Raw genomic sequence first — 23006 nt, 5'->3', positions numbered from 1 at the left:
CCACGCATAGAAACCCACTGGGGGATTCTTCTGCCTTTCCTTAGGGGCTGTGTTGATGATTGTTGCTGTCTTAAAAACGAAGGAGTTTCTGACTGCTCCTTGCTGAATTGCGGTAGGAGAGTAAGCCTGTGTGTTCGTGCTTTAAATCTCCTCTTTTCTTTCTGCAGGCTGCCCAGAAGGGAAGAAAATTGAATTTATTACCAGCTTACTTGATGCTCTGACTACGGACATGGTACAGGCTATTAACTCAGCAGCACCTACTGGGGGTGGGAGGTGAGTCCAGAAAGCATGGCTGAATGCCACCCAGGTGGCTGCAGAGCTCTGGGTGCCTCTGAGGTGGGGGCAGGTGGGAAAGGTGGTGTTGTGACTGATTTGGGTTCCTCTGGGCTGCTGAGAGAGGATCTGAGGCTGCTTTGTCCTGTCATCCTGGTGCTGCTCTCCTCCTCCTGCCCCTCCTCCCTGGCAGCTGCTCTACCATAAAGGTTAGTATAGCCCATTTGAAGTGTGAAATGAGAGCTCAGTGGGAGGAAGTGGCTTGTTCTTTTGTCCTTTGGTGCATGAAAAGACCTAATAAAATGCAAATGGATTGAAGGAGACCGTGTGGCCTAGTGGCTACCACAGGGAGTGAAGAATGTGAACCAAATTCTTGGCAGGAGCAGGGCGGTGGCTTTGCTGTGAGGCTGCAGCCAGCCTGCCGATGAGGAGAGGAGCTGTTTTTCATGGCCCTCCCCTCTGACCAGCTGAGTGTCCACCCGTTTTGGAAGGAGCAACAGGTCAGGCCTGTTGCAAGAGGTGGACAGAAGTCTGTGTTCCTGGGGAACTGGAGGAAAGCTGAGGCTGTGTCTCCCCCTCCTGCTTGGTAACAGCAGATCCCTGCAGCGCTGCCTCGGGACAGGCCCTTGTGAAGGAGCCGTGATGGATTTAAAAAGTGCTACCCTGCCTCAGCTAGGCAAGGCTTCTGTGGTTCTGGGTTTGCCTGACTATAAAAGGAGTCAGTGCTGGGGCAGCTTGCAGGGATGTGCAATGACTGATATGTGCTCATGTTCACAGGGGTCTGGAGATGGAAGTGCTTCTGCACATACCTTACTTCTGTGGGTATTCCTCCAATGTGTTGACAGTAATGTTGATCCCCTGCTTTCCTCTTTCATAATGGAGAAGGAACCAGCACCATCTTTTAACTGTTCAATTCTACTCAAGGTCCTGGGTGGCATGGCTGTGTCCCTTGGCTTCAGTATGGACTTGTGAATTCATATGGTTTTAACTTAATTTATTTAGACCTTACAAATCAAGCCAGGGACTTGTATGTGTGCCTGCTTGCTGAATATTCTGTAACCCATTGAATTAGTGCTATATGCCTGGCATGTCTGTATTCATATAAACAGGATGAAAAATGCCCCAAGGATGGGAAATACATCGTTCCCTCCCAGACTTAAGCATTCCAATGTCAATTCTGTCTAATTTGCATGGTTCAAATGCAGTGGGTAGGGGTGGTGGGAAGCCCTGGAGAGTATTTGATATTTATTTGGCATCTTTGGCACTGGGACTGAAACACAGCCAATGTAATCATCACTCTTAAAATAAAGCTTAATATAAACCAATGTCGTAGAGACCAGAGATGTATGCCCCCACTGCACTTCTGTAAACCAGCAGGCTTGCTTTCTAATGTTCCCCAAGCTTTGTGTATTTCTCAGCTTTCAATAGAGGCCTTTCTGGTAGAATTTTTCACTGCCCAGCTCTTCACAGAGTCATCACATTGATTTATTTTCCACTCCAATGTCAGCAGCCCAATTGCAAGGGGAAAATTAAATCTTTTAGCAGGCTGTCCTTGGTAAGGCAAAAGACTGCTACCACCCAAATACTCTGCCTGCCCACAGCCATGATTAAATTCAGATAACTGCTCTGGTTTAATTTTCCATGTGCCTCAGCTAGACTAAGCATGTACCCCAGAGAACATGTGTCAAACTTTTGCAACCCAACAGGCCACGATGGGACCATTTTAATTTTTTTAAAAGTTAATTTCAGGGAATTTTTGATATTTATATAAAAACTTTATCATTACATATTTCATATGGTTTTGTGGAGTTGGGAAGCTGTCTCTGTGCAGTGAGCCCTGCTTTCCAAGAGTCCCAAGGTGAGGAATATCTTGAGTTCTCTCTTCAGGAATTGGCTTCTGATGGTGTGAACAGGTGTATTCTTTGCTGGGTAAAAAACAGCTGGACCCAGAGGGTGGCTGGTGGCTAGACACAAGTGGTGTTGCCCAGGGCTCAGTATTGGAGCCAGCCCTGTTTAATACCATCTTCAACAACCTGGACAGGGGGATTGTGTGCCCCCTTACCAAGTTTGCAAATGACACCATGTTGTGTGGGAGCATTGACCTGCAGAAGGGCAAGAGGGATCTGGACTGGCTGGATCGATGGGGCAACGCCATTGTATGAGGTTCATCAAGGTCAAGTGCCAGATCCTGCACTTGGGTCACAACAGCCCCAGGCCGTGCTTTAGGCTGGGGGATGAGTGACTGGAGAGTTGCCTGGCAGAAAAGTATCTGAGAGAGCTGATCTACAGCAGCTGAACATGAGCCAGCTGTGCCCAGGTAGCCAAGAAGGCCAATGGCACCCTGGTTTGTATCAGGAACAGTGTGGCCAGCAGGACCAGGGCAGTGATTGTCCCCCTGTACTTGGCACTGATGAGGCCACACCTCAAACCTGTGCTCTGTTCTGAGCCCATCAGTACAAGAAAGACACTGAGGGGCTGAAGCAGGTCCAGAGAGGGGCAGTGGAGCTGGTGAAGGGTCTGAAGAGTAAGTACTATGAGGAGCAGCTGAGGGAGCTTAGGGGTGTTTAGTCTGGAGGAAAGGAAGCTCAGGGAGGACCTTATTTCTCCCTATGATCACCTGGAAGGAGGCTGTAGTGAGATGGAGGTTGGTCTCTTCTCCCAGGTAATAAGTGACAGGATGAAAGAAAATGACCTCAAGTTGTGCCAAGGGAGACTTAGATTAGAAACTAGGAAAAACTTTTTCACAGAAATGGTTGTCAAGCATTGGAACAGACTGCCCAGGGGAGTAGTAGAATCACCATCCCTGGAAGAGTTCAAAAAACATGCAGATGTGTAACTTGTGAAGACATGGTCTAGTGGTGAACATGGTGGTGATGCTGCATTGACAGGTGGGCTTGATGATCCTGGAGGTATTTTCCAATTCTGTTGGAGATCTCTTCCAATTAACAATTTTATGATACTGTGTATATCTGAAATTGTCTGGGTAACCTATCTTGACTCTGGCACTATCAATGAGAGCTCTTTTCCAAGGTGAAGGGATATTTTACCTTTTGGGTTAGTTACACATTTAATTAATTTTCAGCCTTAATAACTGACAAAATAACTGTGACAGTTATTGTGATTTGTAACAGTGCTTATCCTGTGTCTCCCTGGCCCAGATTTACTGAGAAGTTCATGTTGTAAAGGAAAGCTGAAGGTCTGGCTAGCTGATATTTCTTAGTATCAGTCATGTCAGTTTTAATGTCAGTTTTCCTATCTGTGAGGCAAGCACCACTTCTGCGGGCTCTTCTTCATCTTGATGCTATCATGATGGCAGAACAGATTCTGTATTCAAACAAACACTGTAGCCTTCCTCTTTTTGCTCCTTTCAGTGTTCAGCATTTCATGTTCCTGGGCCTTTTTCAGATTTTGAGCAAATGCATCCCAAGCTAAATTTTTAACATATCCCCAGCAAAGCTTATGCCTGATGCAGGAGGCAGCCAGGCAAACAGCCAGTTGTTACCCCCATGTCAGCTGTATATTGTCCTATACATTTTAACCAAACAGAGAAGCCACAGGAATGAAGTATTCCTGTTTCTCTGTGGCAGCAGAGATGATACAGGCATACAGTATGCATCTTTAATATCAATATTAAAATAAAGGACCAAAGGTAGAGGAGAGCCTTTCCAAAGTGTCAAGGACTAAAAAAGCTCAACAGTGAGAGTCTTAAGGAGCTCGGACATCCTTAGGGTACTGAAATAATAATAATAAAAAAAAATAAACTAAAAAAAAATATTAGAAGATGGTTTTGTAAAATCTGAGTATTTCTGTAGGGACAAAGGCTCTGCAGGCTCATAAGCTGAGCAGGGAAGAACATGATTAACTGAATATAAACAAACTTGTGATCAAAATTTCTTTAAAATGAAGGCAGTTCTAAGCCAGAGTGAAGTCATGAGGAACATGACTGATTCCCTCTCTAAGGCTTTCATGTTAGGCCTGATGTGTTTCAGAAAGACTTACTTTAGTCAAACCTGAGTTATGGTCCCAAGAAAAATTTGATTCACATTCTGTGGGTATGATATACAGGAAATTAGATTACCCTGCTGCCTCCAGTCTGAATCTGGATATGTGAGTGAAAACTTCTGTGTCTGCTGAGTGACTTTGCAATTAATATCCATATTAGCTTTTTTTTTTTTTTTTTTGGGGGGGGGAGGGGTGGGGAGGACAGAGTGGGGTGATGAGGAAGAAACCTGAGGAGAAATTAGATATTGGCATTTGAAATACTACATAGAGCTGTGCTAAGTTGCACCCAAAAAGAATCTAGTAGCAGCAAAGTGAGGCAGTAGTTTGGATTCTTGCAGGCCATGTAAGCAAAACCTAATCAGACTTTTTTTTTTTTTTTTTTTTTAAACTAGGCATGCTTAAAACAACCCTGTAATCCCTTATAGGTCTTGTCTTGTTTAAGGAAGTTCAAAGCTATTGACTTTAATTGAGTTACTCTTGCTTTACAATAATGTAAATGAGATGAGAACTTCCCTTCTTCATGGCCCTGGTTTATATTACAACATAATAGCCAAACAGACTTCATTTAGAGTTTTGAAACAGAAAATCTCCGGTAAAATTCATTCTTAATTTTAAGTTTATGTAATAACTCCAAGGCACATCTTGTTACTGTATGTTTTCAAAGTAATTAAGGGAGCACTTGTAGGGAACTGGTTTATTAGCCAGTGCTTGGTATCCTTACTGGAAGAAAACCCAAAACATGGTTGAAATTGTTCACAAGTGAGTACTGTACAATAGGAACAGCACGTAAGAATTTAGACTTAGCTTTAGTCCATTTTAGTCTCTTTTCTATTTCTGATATAGTCATTTTACACAGGGCCTAAACTAAACTAGATCAAAGGGAATCCCAGTCTGGGTTTCCCCTGTCTGAGAAATTGTCTTTGATCCCTGCCAATTCAGAAATTAGTTTTAGTTCCCAAAATGTGTGCATTATGGCTTGCAGCATTATCAGCAAAAGTATTACAGCCCTGTGGAATTCCAGGTAAACAGGCAGCTTGCAACAGCCACCCTTATCATGTAACACAGCAGCTATCAGTCCTTTAATTTAAAGTTGCCAGTTATTCCCCATGTAATAGCCTCAGAAAGTACTCCAGAAAATGGCCTTGAGGTTCCTTTTCGTGCTCTAGTTGAGCAGTTTGAAGCAGGCAAGCACAGCTCAGTGCATCTCCAGGGTGTTCTGAAGCCAATCCACGTTTTAATAAAGATTGACACTTTTAAACAGTGCAGGGGAGTTGATGCTCAACTCCTATTGCATTTCAATTGAAGTTGGATACCAGCTTCTCTTTGTCCTCTTATGGAAATTCTAGCCTAATTAAAGATACAGGAGAGTTCATGTAAGAGGAAGGTCTTTGAACAGTCAATGGGGAGTGAAGGGAGGTGATTTTTTCACCTTCTAAATCATTTATCCTACAATTTCTAGAAAAATTGTGTTCAGAATAATGTTTCATATACAACTCAGCCTGAAGAGAGAAAGAAACTGGCCTGTAATAAGGGAGGTAAATTTTAACTGTAGAGAATTATGCATTTCCCATAATGAATTTGGACTGTGTAGTACCCTTTTGTTTAGTCTGAACACAGCTTAGTTTTTTGTTGGCTTCTTGATTCCTTGGCTACAGGAAAGGAGGAATAAAAAGAAAACAAATACAGGATCCTTTTGCAATTCCATTATAGTAATCCTCTCTGATTCAAACCATGTTCCACTGTTACAGACCTTAACTTTAGGCAACTGCAAAGAACAACAAAATGGGAGTAAGAACTGGAAGCAGAGCAAGAACAAGTTTGAATTTTAACTCAGTTTGTTAAACTCACTGCTTTCCACTGCTTAGTGCTGGCACTTTGGTGGACATCATCAGTGCTGTCATGGGTGTTGACTGGAGGGGTCAGTCACTCTCCATCCATTCTTCATTCAGCAACAGCACCAAGCAAGGTATATATATCCTTGCAAATTATTTACAAGTCATAGAAACTTACAGCTTTAACTCCTGTAAGACGTCCTGACCACAAACATATCTAGTGTGTGTGTTGGAATGAAAGTTGATCTAATTTAAATTTTTACTCTGTAGCATTTGCTACCAGCTTCCTGTCCATTAGCGTTCTTTTATCCTGGAACAGGTTCCTCTGGTTTACAGGCTCTGCAGTCCAGCTGGATGGTGGGCTGATCTTAGTGCCCTTCCATCCTTCTGCCTCAGCTGCTAATGTTGCTACATAACGTTTGTAGTGCAAAATAATAGATTTTCTGAGTCTTCAAACAGGTACTCCAGAGATTGCAACCTTGCTTTCTGTCCAAGCAGTAGTTTGTATTAGGATTTTTTTATCACTGCAACAGTGCTGTGGATCCATGCAGACTGTGCAGTGGGGCTGCAAGTGTTCAGGGAGCAAAGGACCTGCTTTGTTAGGAATGGACTTCAATTTATTTAGTAAAATTTAGTGGCACATATTACACATTGACTGCACATTTCTATGGAGCATAATGTGATTGCAACACTGTACATGGTTCTGTAGGGGATCCATGTCTCACATTTGCTGCTCTATTATACTTCAGCCTGTATTCCTCCCCTACTTCCCTGCTCCTTCACACTGAACTAACTGCTCCTTTCTCACAAGGGCCCTCGAGGGCTGAAAAACATTACAGTTTGCATGCACAGTGCGTATTCAAGCTGCATATTTGTTATTTTGGCAGTCATTCTCCAATCCAGCATTCAGTGCGGGTTACAAAAGTGTATGTCCATGGTTTTGCACAACTTCTTTGTGTTCTTCAGTGACACCACATGATATGAAGGTGTTCTGTGGAAGTGTGCCTCATCTGGAAGATAGCATTGTTAAATTGCAGTACCTTAACACACAGATCTCCAAGCATAAGCCACCTAAGAAATAAATGTTCTGCTATGAGGGACCTCTTAGAACATTATGCAGAAGGAGAAGCAAGGGCCTGTTTGGAGGAGACCATACTTGATGCCAACAAACTTTAGAAAGCTGAGAGCCAGTTTACTGTCTTAGGCTGTTAATAACAGACCATGCTTTTCTTCATTGTTGGAATATTGGTGGGCTTACGCTGCATAATTGAGCTAAATTTGCTGGCTTGTGTACAAAAGCAGTCCATCAACAGCAGGTTACATTTGGAAAATCAGCTTACACAGACCTCCTTTCTTCCCTAGTGCTCATTCTTTAGGACTGATTGTTTTGCCACAGAATGCTAAAGAGGAATAATTAGACAGAAAAATGTAATGCAGTCAACATGAGAAGGCTGATAAGGCTGTCTTCATTTTGGTAGTGTCTGTTTTTACTGTGTCTTACAAAGCTGCTACAGCACCAAAGCGAGGTACTGGAATTGGGTGGGTTTTAGTGTGATTGGTGTTAGAGCAAGAGATGTTTGAAATAGAGAATGTACAGGACAGCTTTGTTTTGTCTTGTTTTTTCCAATTCCTTTATGCTCTGAATGAGAGGTGTCCCAATAATATATCTGATTTACTTCTCTTGAAATAGTGTGGGGAGGAAATGGAGGGGCAATCCCCTGTTATACTGCCAGGTCTGTGCTCAAAGGGCGATTAGAGCCACAGATTTGTCTGAGCTGACCCACCAGGCATGGCTGGTGTCATGGCACATCAGCAAAGCTAGGTGGCCTAGCAGTGCTGTGCAGTTGCATTAATTCATGTTTCATGGGCGGTGCCCAAGTGCCTTGCACGGGCAGTGGTCAAAGTCAAGGTATTATATGTGGTATTGTAACTTCAGCCTTCTGCAGTGAATCATGGATTTTAATGAGCCAGGGAGATACGGCTGCCCTGACATGATGGGGATGCTTCCTGTGCTAGGATTTTGGATGATAACCAGAGATGGCAGGCGACCAACCATCTCAGGAACTGCAGTCCAGCTAAGCCAGCCAACAGAAGGTGGTAAAAACTCAGAAATGGCTGTGTCTTCCTTTTTCCTAAAGTCATAGCTATTAAACTAATTCCTTTTAGCTCTGTTAGCATGCTGCATTTTTCAGCATGAGCTCTCAGCATGTTTGTAATGGCAAAGATTGATTTATTGCCACCTCATGAGTCAATGTATTTGTATTAGCCTGTGAATGTCCCACATTTTCTTTGTGGAAGTGCTGAAGAGAGCCAATGTTGGCTTTCTTGGTAACTCATAAGAGCTCCTCTTTGGTGTGGCCCTGCAAAAGAGGCACTTCAAAATCCTGCTTCTGAGTGCCTCTTCAGTAGGTAGTGAGAAGCTCTTGTCTGTTGTCTTTCTGCTGTTGGTTCTAAGATGCTCTATTTTCTCCATTTCTGCCTCTCCAGTTGTGTGCCAGCAGTACATGAGGGCAAGCCAAGGTGTGAACAAGGGGAATCTCACATGCAAAAGCTCAGGTTTTATTCTTCAATCTCAGCAAAGGCAGAGTATTGCCCCTGGCAATACAGAGCTGCTGTATTTCCAACAGGCTGTTGGAAACATTAGTCTTCAAATGGTAGCCAGCTTCTTTCCAAAAGGGAGAGATGCCATAGCCATGTTAATAAATGTCATAAAAACAAGACACAGGATGTGTTTCTGTTCTCGCCTGTCATCCTGGTCATTGCATACAGTTTAGAAAATCAGGACACTCCCTTAACTTCCTGGGGGGAATTTTGCAATTTTTGCTTGTCTATAGGTGATTCCAGGTACTTACCTGGTATTTTGGCTCCCCAAAATAAGCCAGACTTATTCCTAACCCTTTCTTCCTCCTGCACAGTGTTTATCTCATTGTACATTGACCAGACACTGTCACTGAATGCCAGCCTGCCTCTCAGTTACGAGTTAAATGAAGGAAATAGTTTCAAGTAAAACCCTGGGAAAAATGTTATGGAGTTTATCTGCCTCTCTGTACTGTGTGTGTTTATTTGTTGCAAGGATTCATGTATCTCTGGGTAGGGGCTACCTTTCTAATTTCTATCCTCATTTGTAAAAGCCATTAGAAAAGGTTAATGAGGATCTCGGTTCTCCACCTAAACTCCAGTTCTCGCTTTCTGCATGCTGCAGGTTCCCCCTCACTAATGATGTAATTTACCGTAGGGGTAGTGTGTGTAAGGGATTATTTTTCAGGCTCTGTAGCTGCATTTTAAAGGCAAAACTTGTCACACCAGAAAATCAAAAGAATTTTCTCTCTCCTAGTTCCCAACAAAAAAATTTCAGTGACCATGTGAGTATAGATCCTACTATTTTCTGAAGCAAGGTTGACAGCAATCTTGGAGAGCATTTTATGGGGTATCTGGGTTCATATTTCTCCATCAGCTAAAATGCCCCAAACTCACACCAGAATTTGGCTGCCTGCAGCAGGCAACTGTTCCCCTCTCCTTCCTGGGGAAGGAATTTATGCAGCAGCTGGATATGTCTCCTGGAATAAGTCAGAGCAATCAGTGCCAGTGTAGCATGTCTGACTACCTATCCACTAATTTCCATGCACTAAAATGCTTTATTCTTGGAAGGAAAAAAAGGTTCAGGTCTCAACATTATTTCTGAATCTTTTCAGCTTTCTCTGTTGGCATGTTCATCATATGAGAAAAGACAGACTAGCTTAGGAAGAGTTTCTTCCCTGGTTCTCAGTATCCCCTTTCCCCCTTTCCCACTGCTCCTGCGGAGCACCAGACGCTGCTTAAATGTATGACATAACAGTGCCTGTTCAGTGATGGCATGATGTTCAAAGGCAGCATTCTATATCTGTGTGTATACAGCTGCTGTTGTTCCTCATTTTTTTTCTTCTTTGCCTCTCTGATATTGTTGTTGTCTACAGAAAGAAAATGTGAGTCAAATAGCATCAAACTTGTAATACTGCAGTGATTAAGAAATGAAACAAACTGAAGTTGCCAGCTCTGTAGTACTGCTTTTAATGGATTTGTGGTGTTTATTGCTATGGAACTCTTGTGTGTAAATCAGCTGTGTGAAAAGCATGAAAAATGCTGAAAATACAGCAGAGGAGTTCAGATTATATAAACAGATACAGGGAGAATATTGTATCTTGCCAAGGACATTTTCAAATAATGAATGTGTCTTGCATTAAATTAATTTGTTCCCTTTCTGAAGTCTAGATGTTACTGTCACAGAAACTACCATGACAGCTGGCACTCATGGCTCTCTTGCTGGTAATTTGAAGGGGAACTCAAGGGTCAAAAGGACCAAGGAGGTTGTCTCTTGCTTTCTTATGAGGATCATTCTGGAATCAGGCAGAGTTTCAGCAACTGGTGTGAGGAGAACCAGAGCTACTGAGGGTATCAGAGTCTGAGATTCTCTTGGCAATTCACTTGCTAATGCTAAAGGACATTTTTAGAAAAAGTTCATCTGTCTCAAAAGAGCCCAACTAAAAGGGGGAGATTGGAAGACCCGGGGTTTTTGCTTACTTTGAACATGACATAGCACTTGCCTGATTTGATGAGCAGCTCTTGTTCCTCAGCATGTGCTTGATGGTGTTGGTGAGAGTACGCCCTTGTTGGGGGCCTGTGCTTCCTCTGTTCCAGGTTCTCTGAGCCAGACCCCAGCCACACACTAGAGGAGCGAGTGGTACACTGGTATTTCAGCCAGCTGGACAACAACAGCAGCAATGACATCAACAAGCGGGAGCTAAAGCCTTTCAAACGTTATGTGAAGAAGAAAGCCAAGCCCAAGAAATGTGCCCGGCGTTTCACTGACTACTGTGACCTCAACAAGGACAAGTCAATCTCTCTTCAGGAGCTGAAAGGGTGTTTGGGAGTCAGCAAGGAAGGAGGTGAGTGCCTTTTCTTCCTCATTGCATGACAGTAAAAACTGACAAACAAACATGACAAATAAAAACTGAGTTACAGCAGATTCAAAAATCCATTTTCTCCCAGCTGTTTCAAAAGTGCCACAGTTTTTGTGAGCAAATGAGTGTGATTAATACGCTGCCATGCAAATGTAGTTTGTTACTTGTGTTATGGCTCCATCTTCTATGCCTTATCACAGACCTTTGTGCTAAGCATTATACAGAAAGAGGACAACAGATGAGAGTTCTTGGCCAGAACTCTGCTTGTACTGTTGAAGTCCTTGGAAACTGTAGTTAGGACCAGGTCCCTTCTGAGTAATACCCCACTAACAAGATTCTGTTGTCTGAGCCATGCAGGTTGGATGATGTATGAGCCAGCACAGACCCAGTCCTTCTCTGGAGACCCTGTTTACTAACAGAAATAATACTTATTTTCATTGCTAAATTCAGCATGCAGGAAATTGTATGATGCAAAGAGAATTCAGAAAGAAAGCAGAGAGCTGTAATGCTGCTCTTCTTAAATTTGACTTGGAGATTGGGGAAGAAATAAGGCATGTGAATAACGTATTTTCCTTTCTGTTTAGTGTCTGAACAACCAACCCACCCTCCTGCCTTTTCTTCCAATTTTCATCTTCACCTCATCATCTGTTGGGACCCGAACCAAACTGATATTTTTGGAAATTTTAGGAATTGAACCTGTTCAACCCAAATTCAATAATTATCAGTCATTCTTGACTGTGGACAGACTTGCTTGGCAGGAGAAGGCAAACAGGGAGGTTCCAGGGGACTAATTTCCTGTGCAGGTGTTTTGGCTGTGCAGACAACTGGTGTTATAAGTGTCACAGTAATTGGGAAGGGTGGATAGCTTTTTTTTCTCCCATCTTAATCTTTCCTTAGTCCTTTTCTCAGGTTTAGCACGAGTGGGAAGGGAGTCAGTACACTTGGGTGTTGGGAAGTTGCATTTTCTAGGTGCTTTGCAAACATCTTAGTTACCATAATAAGCATGTAGCATCACTTGTCAGCTGTGAGAAGCATTCAGCTTCCCTAGCCCTGTGGAGGTGTTTTTTTGTCATCAGTACCTTACTGAGGAATGATATACCAAAATAGCAATCCTTAATTTTATTACCTTCCCAATAAGATGAATATGCCAAATGAATTTTATTGCTATTTGGCCTGGAATAAGACTCTCTGGAATGTGCTGCCCTGGCCAACTGACTTTTCAAAATTTAGTTTATAGAAGGGGAAAAAATCAAAGGGAGAGAAAAAGAAAATGTGAAACTTTGAGCCCATGTGAAGGGGAAAGAAGGCAGCAAGACATTGTTGTGAATGCCTGATTGTCCAACTGTTTGCTGAGAACACAGCCTTGACCTTTCATGGTTTCTTCTGTTGTATGAGGATAGGACTGTGGTTAAAAATGTGATCTTTTTCTGTCATGCAGCTCCACATACCTGCTACAGAACTGATAAACCTTGAGGATCAAAGATAAAGGGTTAAGTTAAAGGATGGTGAGGACAAAAAAGCAGTGTGGGGGGCAGGGCAGAGAGCAGGAACTAGCATGGAAGAAAGAACTGAGTGCTTCAGAGCTGCAGTAAATAAGTTTGTAATGGATCTTTTTTAAGAAGTTGTGAGGTGGTAGATGACATGTTTTCTATGCTTCCTATTCATAAGAAATGCTAAATTTAGAAACAGTATCTTTGCCTTTGACATGGTCCCCCACAAATCCTCTCTAGACTGGAGAGAGATGGGTGGACTATTAAGTGGATAAGGAATTGGTTGGATGGTCACATCCAGAGGGTAGTGGTCAACAGCTCAGAGTCCTGATGGACATCAGGGACAAGTGGTATTTCTTGGGGTCCATACTGGGACCAGTGTTATTTAATCTCTTCATTAATGACACAGACAGTGGGACTGAGTGTACCCTTAGCACATTAGCAGATGACACCAAGATGAGTGGTGCAGTTGCCATGCCTGAATGATGGGACCTGGACCAGCCAGAGGGACCTGGACAAGCTCAAGAAGTGGCCCCATGGGAATCTCATGTGGTTTAGGAAGACAAAGTACAAGGTCCTTTAACTGGTTTAGGGCAACCCCTAATGTCAACCCAGGCTGGGGAATGGACAGATCAGAGCAGCCCTGCCCAGAGGGACTTGGGGGTGCTGGTGGGTGAGAGGCTGGACATGACCCAGCAGGGGTCCAGACTCTGGGCACTGCCAGCCCAGAGAGCCAGATGTGTCCTGGGCTGCATCCAGAGCAGCCTGGGCAGCAGGGCAGGGAGGGGATTCTGCCCCTCTGCTCTGCTCAGACCCCACCTGGAACCCTGCATCAGCTCTGGGGTCTGCAGCAGAAAGGAAAGGGACCTGTTGGAGTGAGTCCAGAGGAGGCCCCAAGATGATTAGAGGGAAAGAGCACCTCTGCTGTGAGGAAAGGCTGAGAGAACTGGGATTGTTCATCCTGTAAGAGAAGGCTTGGTGTGACCTAGTTGTGGCCTTCCAGTACCTGAAGGGAACCTGTAAGAAAGAGGGAGAGGGACTTTAGCAATAGCACAGAGTGACAGGACAAAGGGGAATAATTTCAAACTGAAGGAGAGTAGGTTTAGAGTAGATATTAGGATGAAGTTCTTCGCTGTGAGGGTGGTGAGGGCTGGACCAGGTTCCCCAGAGAAGCTGTGGATGCCCCATCCTGGAAGTGTTCCAGGCCAGGTTGGGTGGGGCTCTGACTAGCCTGGTCTAGTGAGAAGTGTCCTTGCCTGTGGCAGGGGGGTTGGAACGAGGTAAGCTTTAAGGTGCCTTCCAACCCAACCATTCTATGATTCTGCAATCTTACCCCTTCTCTAACGTTAGTTTATGCTGGTCATGGGTAGTCAGTCCCTGTATTTTTCTGTCTCTTTCTTTGTACCATGGCCTCCAAAGATCTGCTGGGGCTGAGGTCACTGTGGGTTGAAGCCAAGAGCTAGCTGGAAACCTTTTTGATCATGTACTTTCAGTTGTAAACTGCTAGTCAGATGAGAACAAAACTTTCCATGGAAATGTTTCTGTTTCAACAAAAGCTTTGTTTGAAGGGTTCTTCTGGTCTAGCTTGGATGAGGAGGGATTGCAGGGAGGCAAGGAAGGTTATAATGTCCCCTTCATATACTTCATTACAAGTGAACTTAGCACAGATGTTCCAAATCCTGTTTGGATGTCCAGTAGCATAAGGACTAAAATGAAGTGGGACATCATTCCAGGTGAGTATGCCTCTTCCTAGGCAAATTGAACACTTGTAATGGTTTTGAAAATAAAACATAATTAAAATTTTGTAGTATTTGGGATGCTGAGCATTCTGCGTTTTTGTCAGTGTTTTGCTTATTTTTTTGGTGGCCAGTTCCATCCAAATGTGGAAATAGAGCTGCTTAAAGGAAGCATAGAACATAGATAACATACTACTGTTATGTGTCTCTCAGGACCTAGAGAGTCCAAATTGGATTTATATGTGGGGATTCATTTGGGATATTTGTAGGACAAACCTGAATCTGAGCTCTTTCCAGTTTAGAATTAAATCTGTTTGAGGTGCATAGTTGTGTCTGTCTTCCCTTCCTCATAAGTCTCTTCATGCCTGTGGTAACTTAATATGTGGGTGCTGCCAACCAGTGGTTCTCCAGTGAGGAAAATAGCTGCCCAGTCTATCAGAAACCCTTCCTCTTTCCCATCCTTATGGTGACCTAAAAAGCTGCTGGCAAATCTGCTGGGTCTAGTGGCCACTTTGCACAGTCCTTGTCCCTCTCTTTAAACCAGACTTATTTTTATCAGGGGCTATTTACATGGAAAAATGCCATTTTTGGATGTCAGCATGGAATAGCCACATAAGAGTTAGCCTTTGAGTGTTTGCAGAGGCCTGCAAATGGCTTTTTAAACTGGGGCAGAACAGTTGAAACAGGCAGAGCTTTTAGCTTGGAGTATGCCAGAAACAGTCTTTGTCATCACTTGATCTAGGATTGTCTGTCTGAGGAATTGTGGAAGGAAAACAGACTGATTTACAGCCTGGTAAAAGTTGGCATTCCTCAGCATGGTCTGCACAGCCTGAGTTAAGGGGGGAACCACCTGTGGTCAAAGAACAAATGTATCTCTCTGCATTAGTCAAAAGTCAGGATCCTTGGGAGGAGATAGACACACATTGAAAAGATTTGCTGGAAAGTTACTGTACCCAAGATTAATTTGAGTCCAGTGATGCTGGAGAGGAGGGCTGTAGGTCTGAGAGAGGCTTGTGCCTCACAACTCAGTGAGTTGTGCTGGCTGCAAAATGTTGGAGTTGAGTTTTACTTCTATATTCTTCCAAGTTCAGAAGACAAAGTCAGCATTTTGTGCCTGCCCAAAGAGGAGCTAAGGGAATAAGCAGCAGAGCAGTGTCCCTCTGCCAGCTGACAGGAGGTTGCCTTCTGCCAGCTCAGATCCTGTGATTGCTTTGCTACCCAAGAGCTTGTCAGATGGTAGGTGTTGGGCACGCTTCACAGGCCATGAGGACGGCTGAGGTGGAACCCAGCCACCAAGAGTGCAGTCCAGAAACAGGATCGAAATATCTTAATTAAAAAGTGTATGTGTGTGTAATTAAACAGAATGTCACCTTCTACTGAATCTGATGAAATGTTAGGGAAAGAAGGAAATGCAGACAGACAATCTGAACAGCAGATTCCATTCAGTGGTGTTTTGGACCTTTGTTATTGCTTTCTTCAGAAGTGACTGCATGCTTGGGAGGTTGGGAATGAGTTGCTCTGTATCATTACTGTACAAGCTGCTGCGTGGGAGAAGGTAGCAAAGAGCAGTCACTCTGGACCAATGATGATAGGAAATAACAATCTGAGTGGCCATGAGAAAACTGTAACCAGGTAATGACCAAATTAAAAAGGAATTTAAAAGTACATTTAATTGCTATTAGATTAGAATCAAAGGAGCTGCACTGATTCAGTACTTGGTTTTGTGTGTCTTGTTCAGATACTCCCCTTTGGAGCTTTGTAGAGGTGCTATAATTTGCCTTTAATCTTGACAAAAGTTAGTGATAGTATGAATCAGGACATCAGTATTGTATTGAGAACACAAGATAAGGCTGTTTCTCTCCCCAAAATGTGAAAGGTTTGCTCAGTATGTCTCAGGAATAATAATTTCCTATAAAAAGCTGCTGGGGTTTCCTTGGGGCTTTTCCTTTTGAAAGACACCTGGCCTAATCCAGTGTGACTAGAGCTGTTATCCAAGACTTGTGAGGATACTTGTGAGGATGAGCAAATACTCTGCTTTGTGAAACTTGCCAAATGGTAAAATGGGATGTTACCTCATAATGCCCAAGGGCTTCCCAGCCATATGTTAGTAACCCACTCTCACCACCTGCCATATTCCTGCCAGCAGCGGCAGCCTTGGCCACTGCCACCTTTTTCTCCCACTGGCTTTTTCTTCCCAGCAGCTCCATTCCCATCTTACAGCCCAGCCTCCTGGCCCTTGGGGCTTCCTACACCTCACCCTTGCCCTCTGAGCTTCTGCCCATCTTATTCCTGCACAAAGCAGCATGTGCAGTAGTGTACTTGATGTGCTGAGCAAGCTGTGCAGCTGGGTCGTGTGCATGCACAAATCAAAGTCATAGGCTGGAGTGGAGGGTGGCAACAGGCTTCCTGCTGCTGGCTGGGAGAAGGAGCTCTCATTTTCAGCTAATCTCTCCTCTGAAACCAGAGGAAGCAACTCTCAGGAAGCATGTGACATGCTTTTGACAGCTCCTGTAATTCCTGAGCTGGCTGTACCCAGTGCAGAGGCCCTTGCCACAAGCTCCGTCTGGTGAAGGGTATGTGTGCCTGTTATCTCTTAACACAGTCACAGCTCTGCCCTTCTGCCAGGTGTTTGTAAGTTCAGGTCTTTGACTGTAGGCACTTGTTTGTTGGATTCAAGGGAAAGATTCCATAAAGCTGGGCTGTCTGTATTGTTTGTACCTTCACTCTCTTCTGAATGCCGCCTTTCTACATGGCATTATTCTGCTTGCTTGGGGAAACGTCATGATACTACTTGCATCCTTCCTTTCTTCTTTCTCCTTCCACTGGTCAGTTTAACCTTGTAAGTGTTGTTTCTTGCCCGTGCAAAACTTCTGGATTTCATGATATTCAGCTACTACAACACCATGTATTTAACATCTCTCATCTCAGGCACATTGGTTAGACTCTTGCATGCGAATCCTGTTGGCAGGACTTGCTGTGAGTATGTTCAGAGGGGGTGCATTGAACCTGCTCTCTGACAATACAAGGGAAGGTTCCTTTGTCATGACATGGCATTCTCTTCCTTTAATGTGGTTCTTGGATTTTACAGGTAGCCTGAGCAGTTTGCCTAATGGAAAAAGACAAGGCCTTAACCCTTTCAGTGAGTATCTTGTCAAAATGTTTTCTTTTTTCCTGTGATAAGCATGTATTGCAGAATTCATTCTCCCCTGTTCTCCTATGTTCATGAACAGCAATATAGAAACAGCTGGAAACCAAAGTTGTTCTTAAGAGGTATAAATATACCAACATACAGCTCCACTGCATCATTTCAAAGTCCAGCTCTATGTCTTTTGCTGGAACAAATGATACTTTGCTAAGGAATTAAAATAGGATAAAGCAGCTATGGGATGACTACTATCCTCCTCTTCCTTCTTCTTTCAAGCAATAATTTAGGTGATTAGTTGTGTTTACATTACATTACTCCATGGACAAGTTCCCATGAAGACTCTTCTGTATCATGGTGAAGATCTGCTCTCTCCTGTATTTTGTAGTATTGAATCACATGGACCCTTTCATCAGGCATGAACAACAACATCATTTACTTTGTTTTTAGGCTTTCTGCCTCATGGTTTTGTTGGGTACTTCTCATTTTGGATTGTAGGAAGCAGTGAGAAGTTTTCTCCTGCTTATTTCTTCAGCCGCTTGTTCTATAGCTGTCCAATATATGTCTGGTCAGACTCTTTTTTGTGTTGAAGAGACCCAGGCTGTGTATTTGTTTAATGCCAGAAGTCTTCCTGTACCTCTTGCTGTCCTCCTTATCTTTCTGGGGAATGTATCTGGCGCTGGTGAGATGGGCTGAACAGAGAACTGAAGATAAAGATCACCTTGTACATTGATGATGTGATGTTTCCTGGTGTGTTCTCCATTCTGAGTATGTACTTGATTTTTGCCTGTTGCTAAAAGCTGAGCAGAGGCATTTGAACAATTGCTGTGGCTTCAGCCCCTTCTTTGTCACTCAAAGTGCTCAGTGTAGGTCAGGTCATCTGCACTCCCACGCTGCACTGCACTTACAGACATGGAAAGCAATCTGTTGTCTTTGTGAGCTTGTCATTGAGCACTGCAGGCACCTTTTGCAGAGCTGTGCAATCGATTTCAGATAGGGCTACCTGAAATAATTTTGCATTTGACAATATTTCCCCCCTGTGACAGGGCATATTGATCAGCACTGATCCCAGTGAGGTAACCTGTCCCCTCTTTGTAAATCAAATCCCTACTTTGCTTTCTCTTTAGCATGTTTTCACCTGTAATTAATCCACAGAGCTCTAGCTCTGATCCCATAAGAGCTTTGGTTCTTTAAGAACCTTTGGTTAGGGGCTTAACAAAAGCTTTCTGAAGAAAGGCCTCCTCCAAGATCTTGTCTGCTGGGGAAGGAGGCAGCTGGCTGTGGCTGATGGTGAGATGGTGGCAGGGCAGCCTGGCAGCAGTGGTTTTCTGCATCAGCTGTGCCAGGCAGAAGAGCAGAGCAAAGGATGTTGGACCAGTTGTTTCTCTAGACTGCATGTCCATTTCCAAGGAGGGGGAGGAATGTGGTGTTTCGTGTTTAAAAATATGTCAGTCCCTAAGGCTCCATGTGACTCATTCAATGCTTTTTCCAGCAAGGCTGTCTCATTAGCCCCTGGTTGTTTTCAGCCTCACAGCTTACTCTGGGATCTCACTGTTCTGGAGCCATGGCTTCAGCATAGGCTATACCAGATCTTTATCAGTCAGGTTTATTTTTGTTTTAATTTGCCTTTTTCCCTTACTTGTTCTGCTTCTGTTCTGTTTTTCCCTCCTTGCCCACCCTACTCTTTCAGTAGGTCGCCTGGTGTAGCAGCAGAAGACAAGAAGGGAAGGCAGGAGCTGACCCAAAGGAGGAAAAGATCCAGTAACAGATGGACAGACACCTTGCTGCTTGTGAGCAAGCACGCAGCATCAGCAACATCCAGCGTAGCAGAAGTGGCACCCAGAACATTTGCACTTTTGAAAAATTGGTTTGGGTTTGTTTTTAATTGCTTTTCAGTGCCATTATCTAATACTTTGGAAAGTGGAGGGAAGCAGGATCATGACTTTTTAAAATTGGAACAGCTACTGATGATGTAAAATTGAGTTCACTGGGACTCAAAGAATTTTATATACTGTATATAAATATATATGTAAATTGTACAGTTGTCTTGTACAGGGGTTGGAGTCACTGTTCTGTTCCTCCCTTTGCTTTTGAAGGCTATTAGGGTTAGAGGGACACTTTGCATTTAATGGATGATAGTAATGCATTAATTTCTGCCACCAAACCATCATTCAGCAGCGAGCCTTAAGAGCACCTCCATGCAGAAAGGAGCCAGTGTATCAGCATGAATTGTTCTTGCAGATGTGCATGCAGTGCCCCAGATACAAAAAGCTTCTTGAGAGCAGCTGAACCCCTTTTCTTTAAAACTCTCTGCAACTCAGGCAGTTGGGCTTTTGAGAGCACAGATTCCATATAAGTATTGGTGCACTGCACAGCTGCTTAAAGCAGGGATAGAAAAGGGTTGTATTAGGGAAGTACAAAAGTAGTTTATGCACTTGTTGCAGTTGGGCAGAAATGAAATACAAATGCATTGCTATTCATGCTCAGATAACATGCTTAGCAAAGATGTGCCATGCCTCTGGAATCTAAAGCTGTAGGAAGGATGTGGAAGCCATAGGCCTAGTAGAGTCAGTGGAGTGAAGTCTTGCATCTTCCGCTCTGACAAAGTGTTCATCTGTATGTTGTACAGCAATAAACATTTTGAGAAGCCTGCTAAAAGCAGCACCAACCTGCCTTGTGCTTTGCTGAAGAGCAAAGAACATACTTGTCAGTGCAGACAGACACAGTCGTGCTGCTGGTCCCCAAGAGTCTGCTTTACCTCTTTCAGCAGTACAGCCTGGGCCATGCTCACTGGTGAAGGTCTGTCAGCAGTGACTTTTCTTGTCCTTGGTGGTTGTGAATCCAAGCTCTCCTCCTGCACAGTGGTGTGCCTGCCCACTTTGCCTGTTCTGCTGTTGCCAGTACCTCGTGGGTACTGTGGCACTGGGGTGTGATTAGCAGTAACAGTGAAGGCTTGGAGTGAGGAGTTCTGGTGTTCTTGGATGCCACAGGGGCTGTGTCAACCCCTAGCAGTTTTACCAAAGTTGTTTCTTTGGCAGGGGTGCCCATATCAACAATCCTAGATTGGGCAGAGTGTGATGGGACACACAGGGCTTTGCTTTGTGTATTTCCAACCACTGGCAGCACTCGCCTGTTCTGAGCAGCCTCCCACTTCAGACCTGGTGATCCTTCTGCCACTTATCTCTGGACCAAGAACCTGCTAGAAGAAGCTGTAGTGAAGGTGATGAAATGACATGCTAATACGAGATCACACCAACAATTACTCGTAATAGCTATAGGCTACTCTAGAGACTGGAGTCATCCCTCAAGGCTCTGTTACTTTGGTAAAAGATGACACAACACAGCATCTTCACTCTAGGATGTCATCATAACAATAGCATGAGATAAATACATCACCAAAAAAAAAAAGTGTCCTGATGCAGTAAGTTAGTGCTTGTTGACAAAATGGAAAGTTAAATAAAAGAAAAACTAACAAGCCTTTCTATAAATAACTGTTTAAGCATAGTAATAACTCTTCCTCTGGGAAGTATGTTGGAGCTAATTAAAATATATGGCAGGTTCAAAACACTTCTGGTAATATCTGAAATATACATCATAATATAAAAAAGTCCTCTCTTTAGCAAGAGCAGATCTTGCTGCTGGATCTTCATGGTTTCTCACATACAATGTATGTGCTATTTTGGCCCACAAGCTCCCACCTTCTTGATTGCTTCTTCTCTTTTTGTTCTTTGGCTTTTGGTTTTATTTTTGGTTTTGGTTTTGGTTTTTTTTTGTTTTTTTTTTTTTTTTAATGCCCTTGGCACATCTTTTGTGTGTTGAAAGAAATTGATTTAATGTATAGTTAGAAATGTCCATGTCACACTCACTAATCCTACTGTAGGGAGTAAAGAATGAAACCAACTGTATAAAAAAAAAAACCTTTCAATTTTAATATTCTAGTTCTAGGAATTAAAAGTTCTGGTTGCTGGGTTGTTTGGTGATTTGGGGTTTTTTGGGGGTGGGGTTTTTCTTTGTTTGGTTGGGTTTTTTTTTTTTAATGTATAGTTATTTCCAGCAGAAACTGCCAATTGGATGCCTCCGGGAATTCTATCAAGTACTGGGGCTGGGCAATGCCCCACAAGATTATGGGGGGACTGCAGAGCTTCTAAAACTCACTGCATCTTCTGGAAATAAACCAGCCAGTCACCACTCCTGCTTGTTACATAAATCCTTCTGCTGACCTCCTTTTTCTCATCCTTGTGTCCTTCTCCTCCAAAAGGCCTGCATTCACATGTGGTTTGCAACTGAAATTGGGTCAGTTCTTCAAGGAAGGCAAACAAGGGGTGGCTGTTGGTTAACTTTGGTATTTGTGGGTATTCCTGTTGCTAGGCCCAGGCTGACTTTATGGATATATTGGGGACCAGGCATTACATTGCTTTCCCCTCTCACAAGACAGTTCCAAGTCCCTGCATCCTGACTTGTGAGTTTGGGTGGGTCTCTGAGCAGCTTCTGGCAATGCCCGAATGTGCATTGCCATGGAAGGCCCAAGCAGCATGATGGTGTCATGTCCAGGCAGAGGTTACTTGTTCTGGGTTTGTGTTGGAGCATTGTGCAGACCATACTGGTCCTGATTCACGTAGCCCATGCTGGGAGCTGTCCAACAACCTGTACTCACCAGACGAGAGCAGTGCCTTAGCTGCCCATTTCCCCTCTTGGTTTTGTTGCCAGTCCACCTAGCTGCTAGGCCAATTTGTCCTTACCTGGTGGTTGTAAGCAGTCTTCTGCTCTGCCTTGCATCAATAGCATCTTTCTGAAGCTGGAACACAGGGAGTATCAGTGTTGTGCCTGAAAGCAGACCCTGAGCATATGTCTCCTCATCCTTCAAATCCTCCTGGGCCTCTCCAGCTCTACTTTGAATGACGGCTGAAAATGGCTGGGACAGAGAAGAGAACCAGGACTCGACAGTGAAGCTCATCTGTTTGTCCTTCCAGAAGTAAAAAAAAAAATTCCTTTTTTTGCTGATCTTCCAAGGGCATAGTGTGTTGTAGGAAATTGCATTACAGTGGGATTCCTGTGAAGGCACTGCTTTCCATGGCCTGAGTTTATATTGAACTTACCCTGCCCCAGCGCATTTCTGCCTATGGCAAATTTGTTAAACTGAAAGGCATCTGTTTGGTTTTGGTTTTGTAATAAAATAGATAACTTTTGCTCCAGTGTCTTGTGGTGGTTACTTGTTGATTCTTGATTTCCAGTTACTCCTACAGTGCTGTAGGAGAGGGAAGGGGACTTTTCTCCTTGCAGAGTCAATTGTCAGTCTGTGGTTGGATTTGGAGGTCTGTGATGTTTCTTTCCTGTGTGTGAGCCTCCAGGCTGAATTAAAACAAGCTCCAGAGTGCATCTCCGTGGTTTGATGACAGCTGTCTGAATCTGCCCAGCCTGCTTAGAAAGGCTGTGAAGCTTCAGCAGGAGTGTAGAGATGGTTGTAGAAGGTGGGGAGTGGGATCTCGTAGCCATCTCCCCACACCACAGGTGGGAGATGGGCACTGCACCTTGCGTGTCCTCACACCTCCCTCTCACACGGGAGCCTTCATACTTTACTGTGCAGGTCATGCCTC

The 23006-nt window shown here is 43.7% G+C and overlaps 1 protein-coding gene across 9 annotated transcripts in view; it reads left to right on the top strand.

Moving 5' to 3' along the window:
• The window catches only part of SMOC1 (SPARC related modular calcium binding 1), a 130193-nt gene extending 107595 nt beyond the window's left edge, over positions 1 to 22598 (top strand). For 3 of the 9 annotated variants that reach the window (XM_086894488.1, XM_086894486.1, XM_023929205.2), the window contains exons 10-13: positions 168 to 273; positions 10782 to 11029; positions 17359 to 17409; positions 19103 to 22598. In XM_086894488.1, coding sequence (XP_086750614.1) covers positions 168 to 273; positions 10782 to 11029; positions 17359 to 17409; positions 19103 to 19119 — 422 coding nt within the window. In that variant the 3' untranslated portion in view covers positions 19120 to 22598. The remainder of the gene's footprint in view (positions 1 to 167; positions 274 to 10781; positions 11030 to 17358; positions 17410 to 19102) is intronic. The other 6 variants (XM_086894493.1, XM_086894491.1, XM_086894494.1 and 3 more) reach the window with 4 other exon arrangements.
• Positions 22599 to 23006: the final 408 nt, after the last annotated feature.

Source organism: Cyanistes caeruleus, chromosome 6 (assembly GCF_971803275.1).
Source record: "Cyanistes caeruleus chromosome 6, bCyaCae1.hap1.1, whole genome shotgun sequence".
Lineage (NCBI taxonomy): Eukaryota > Metazoa > Chordata > Aves > Passeriformes > Paridae > Cyanistes > Cyanistes caeruleus.
The sequence above is the reverse complement of the archived record's forward strand: the minus strand, read 5'-3'. Positions and strand labels throughout refer to the sequence as shown.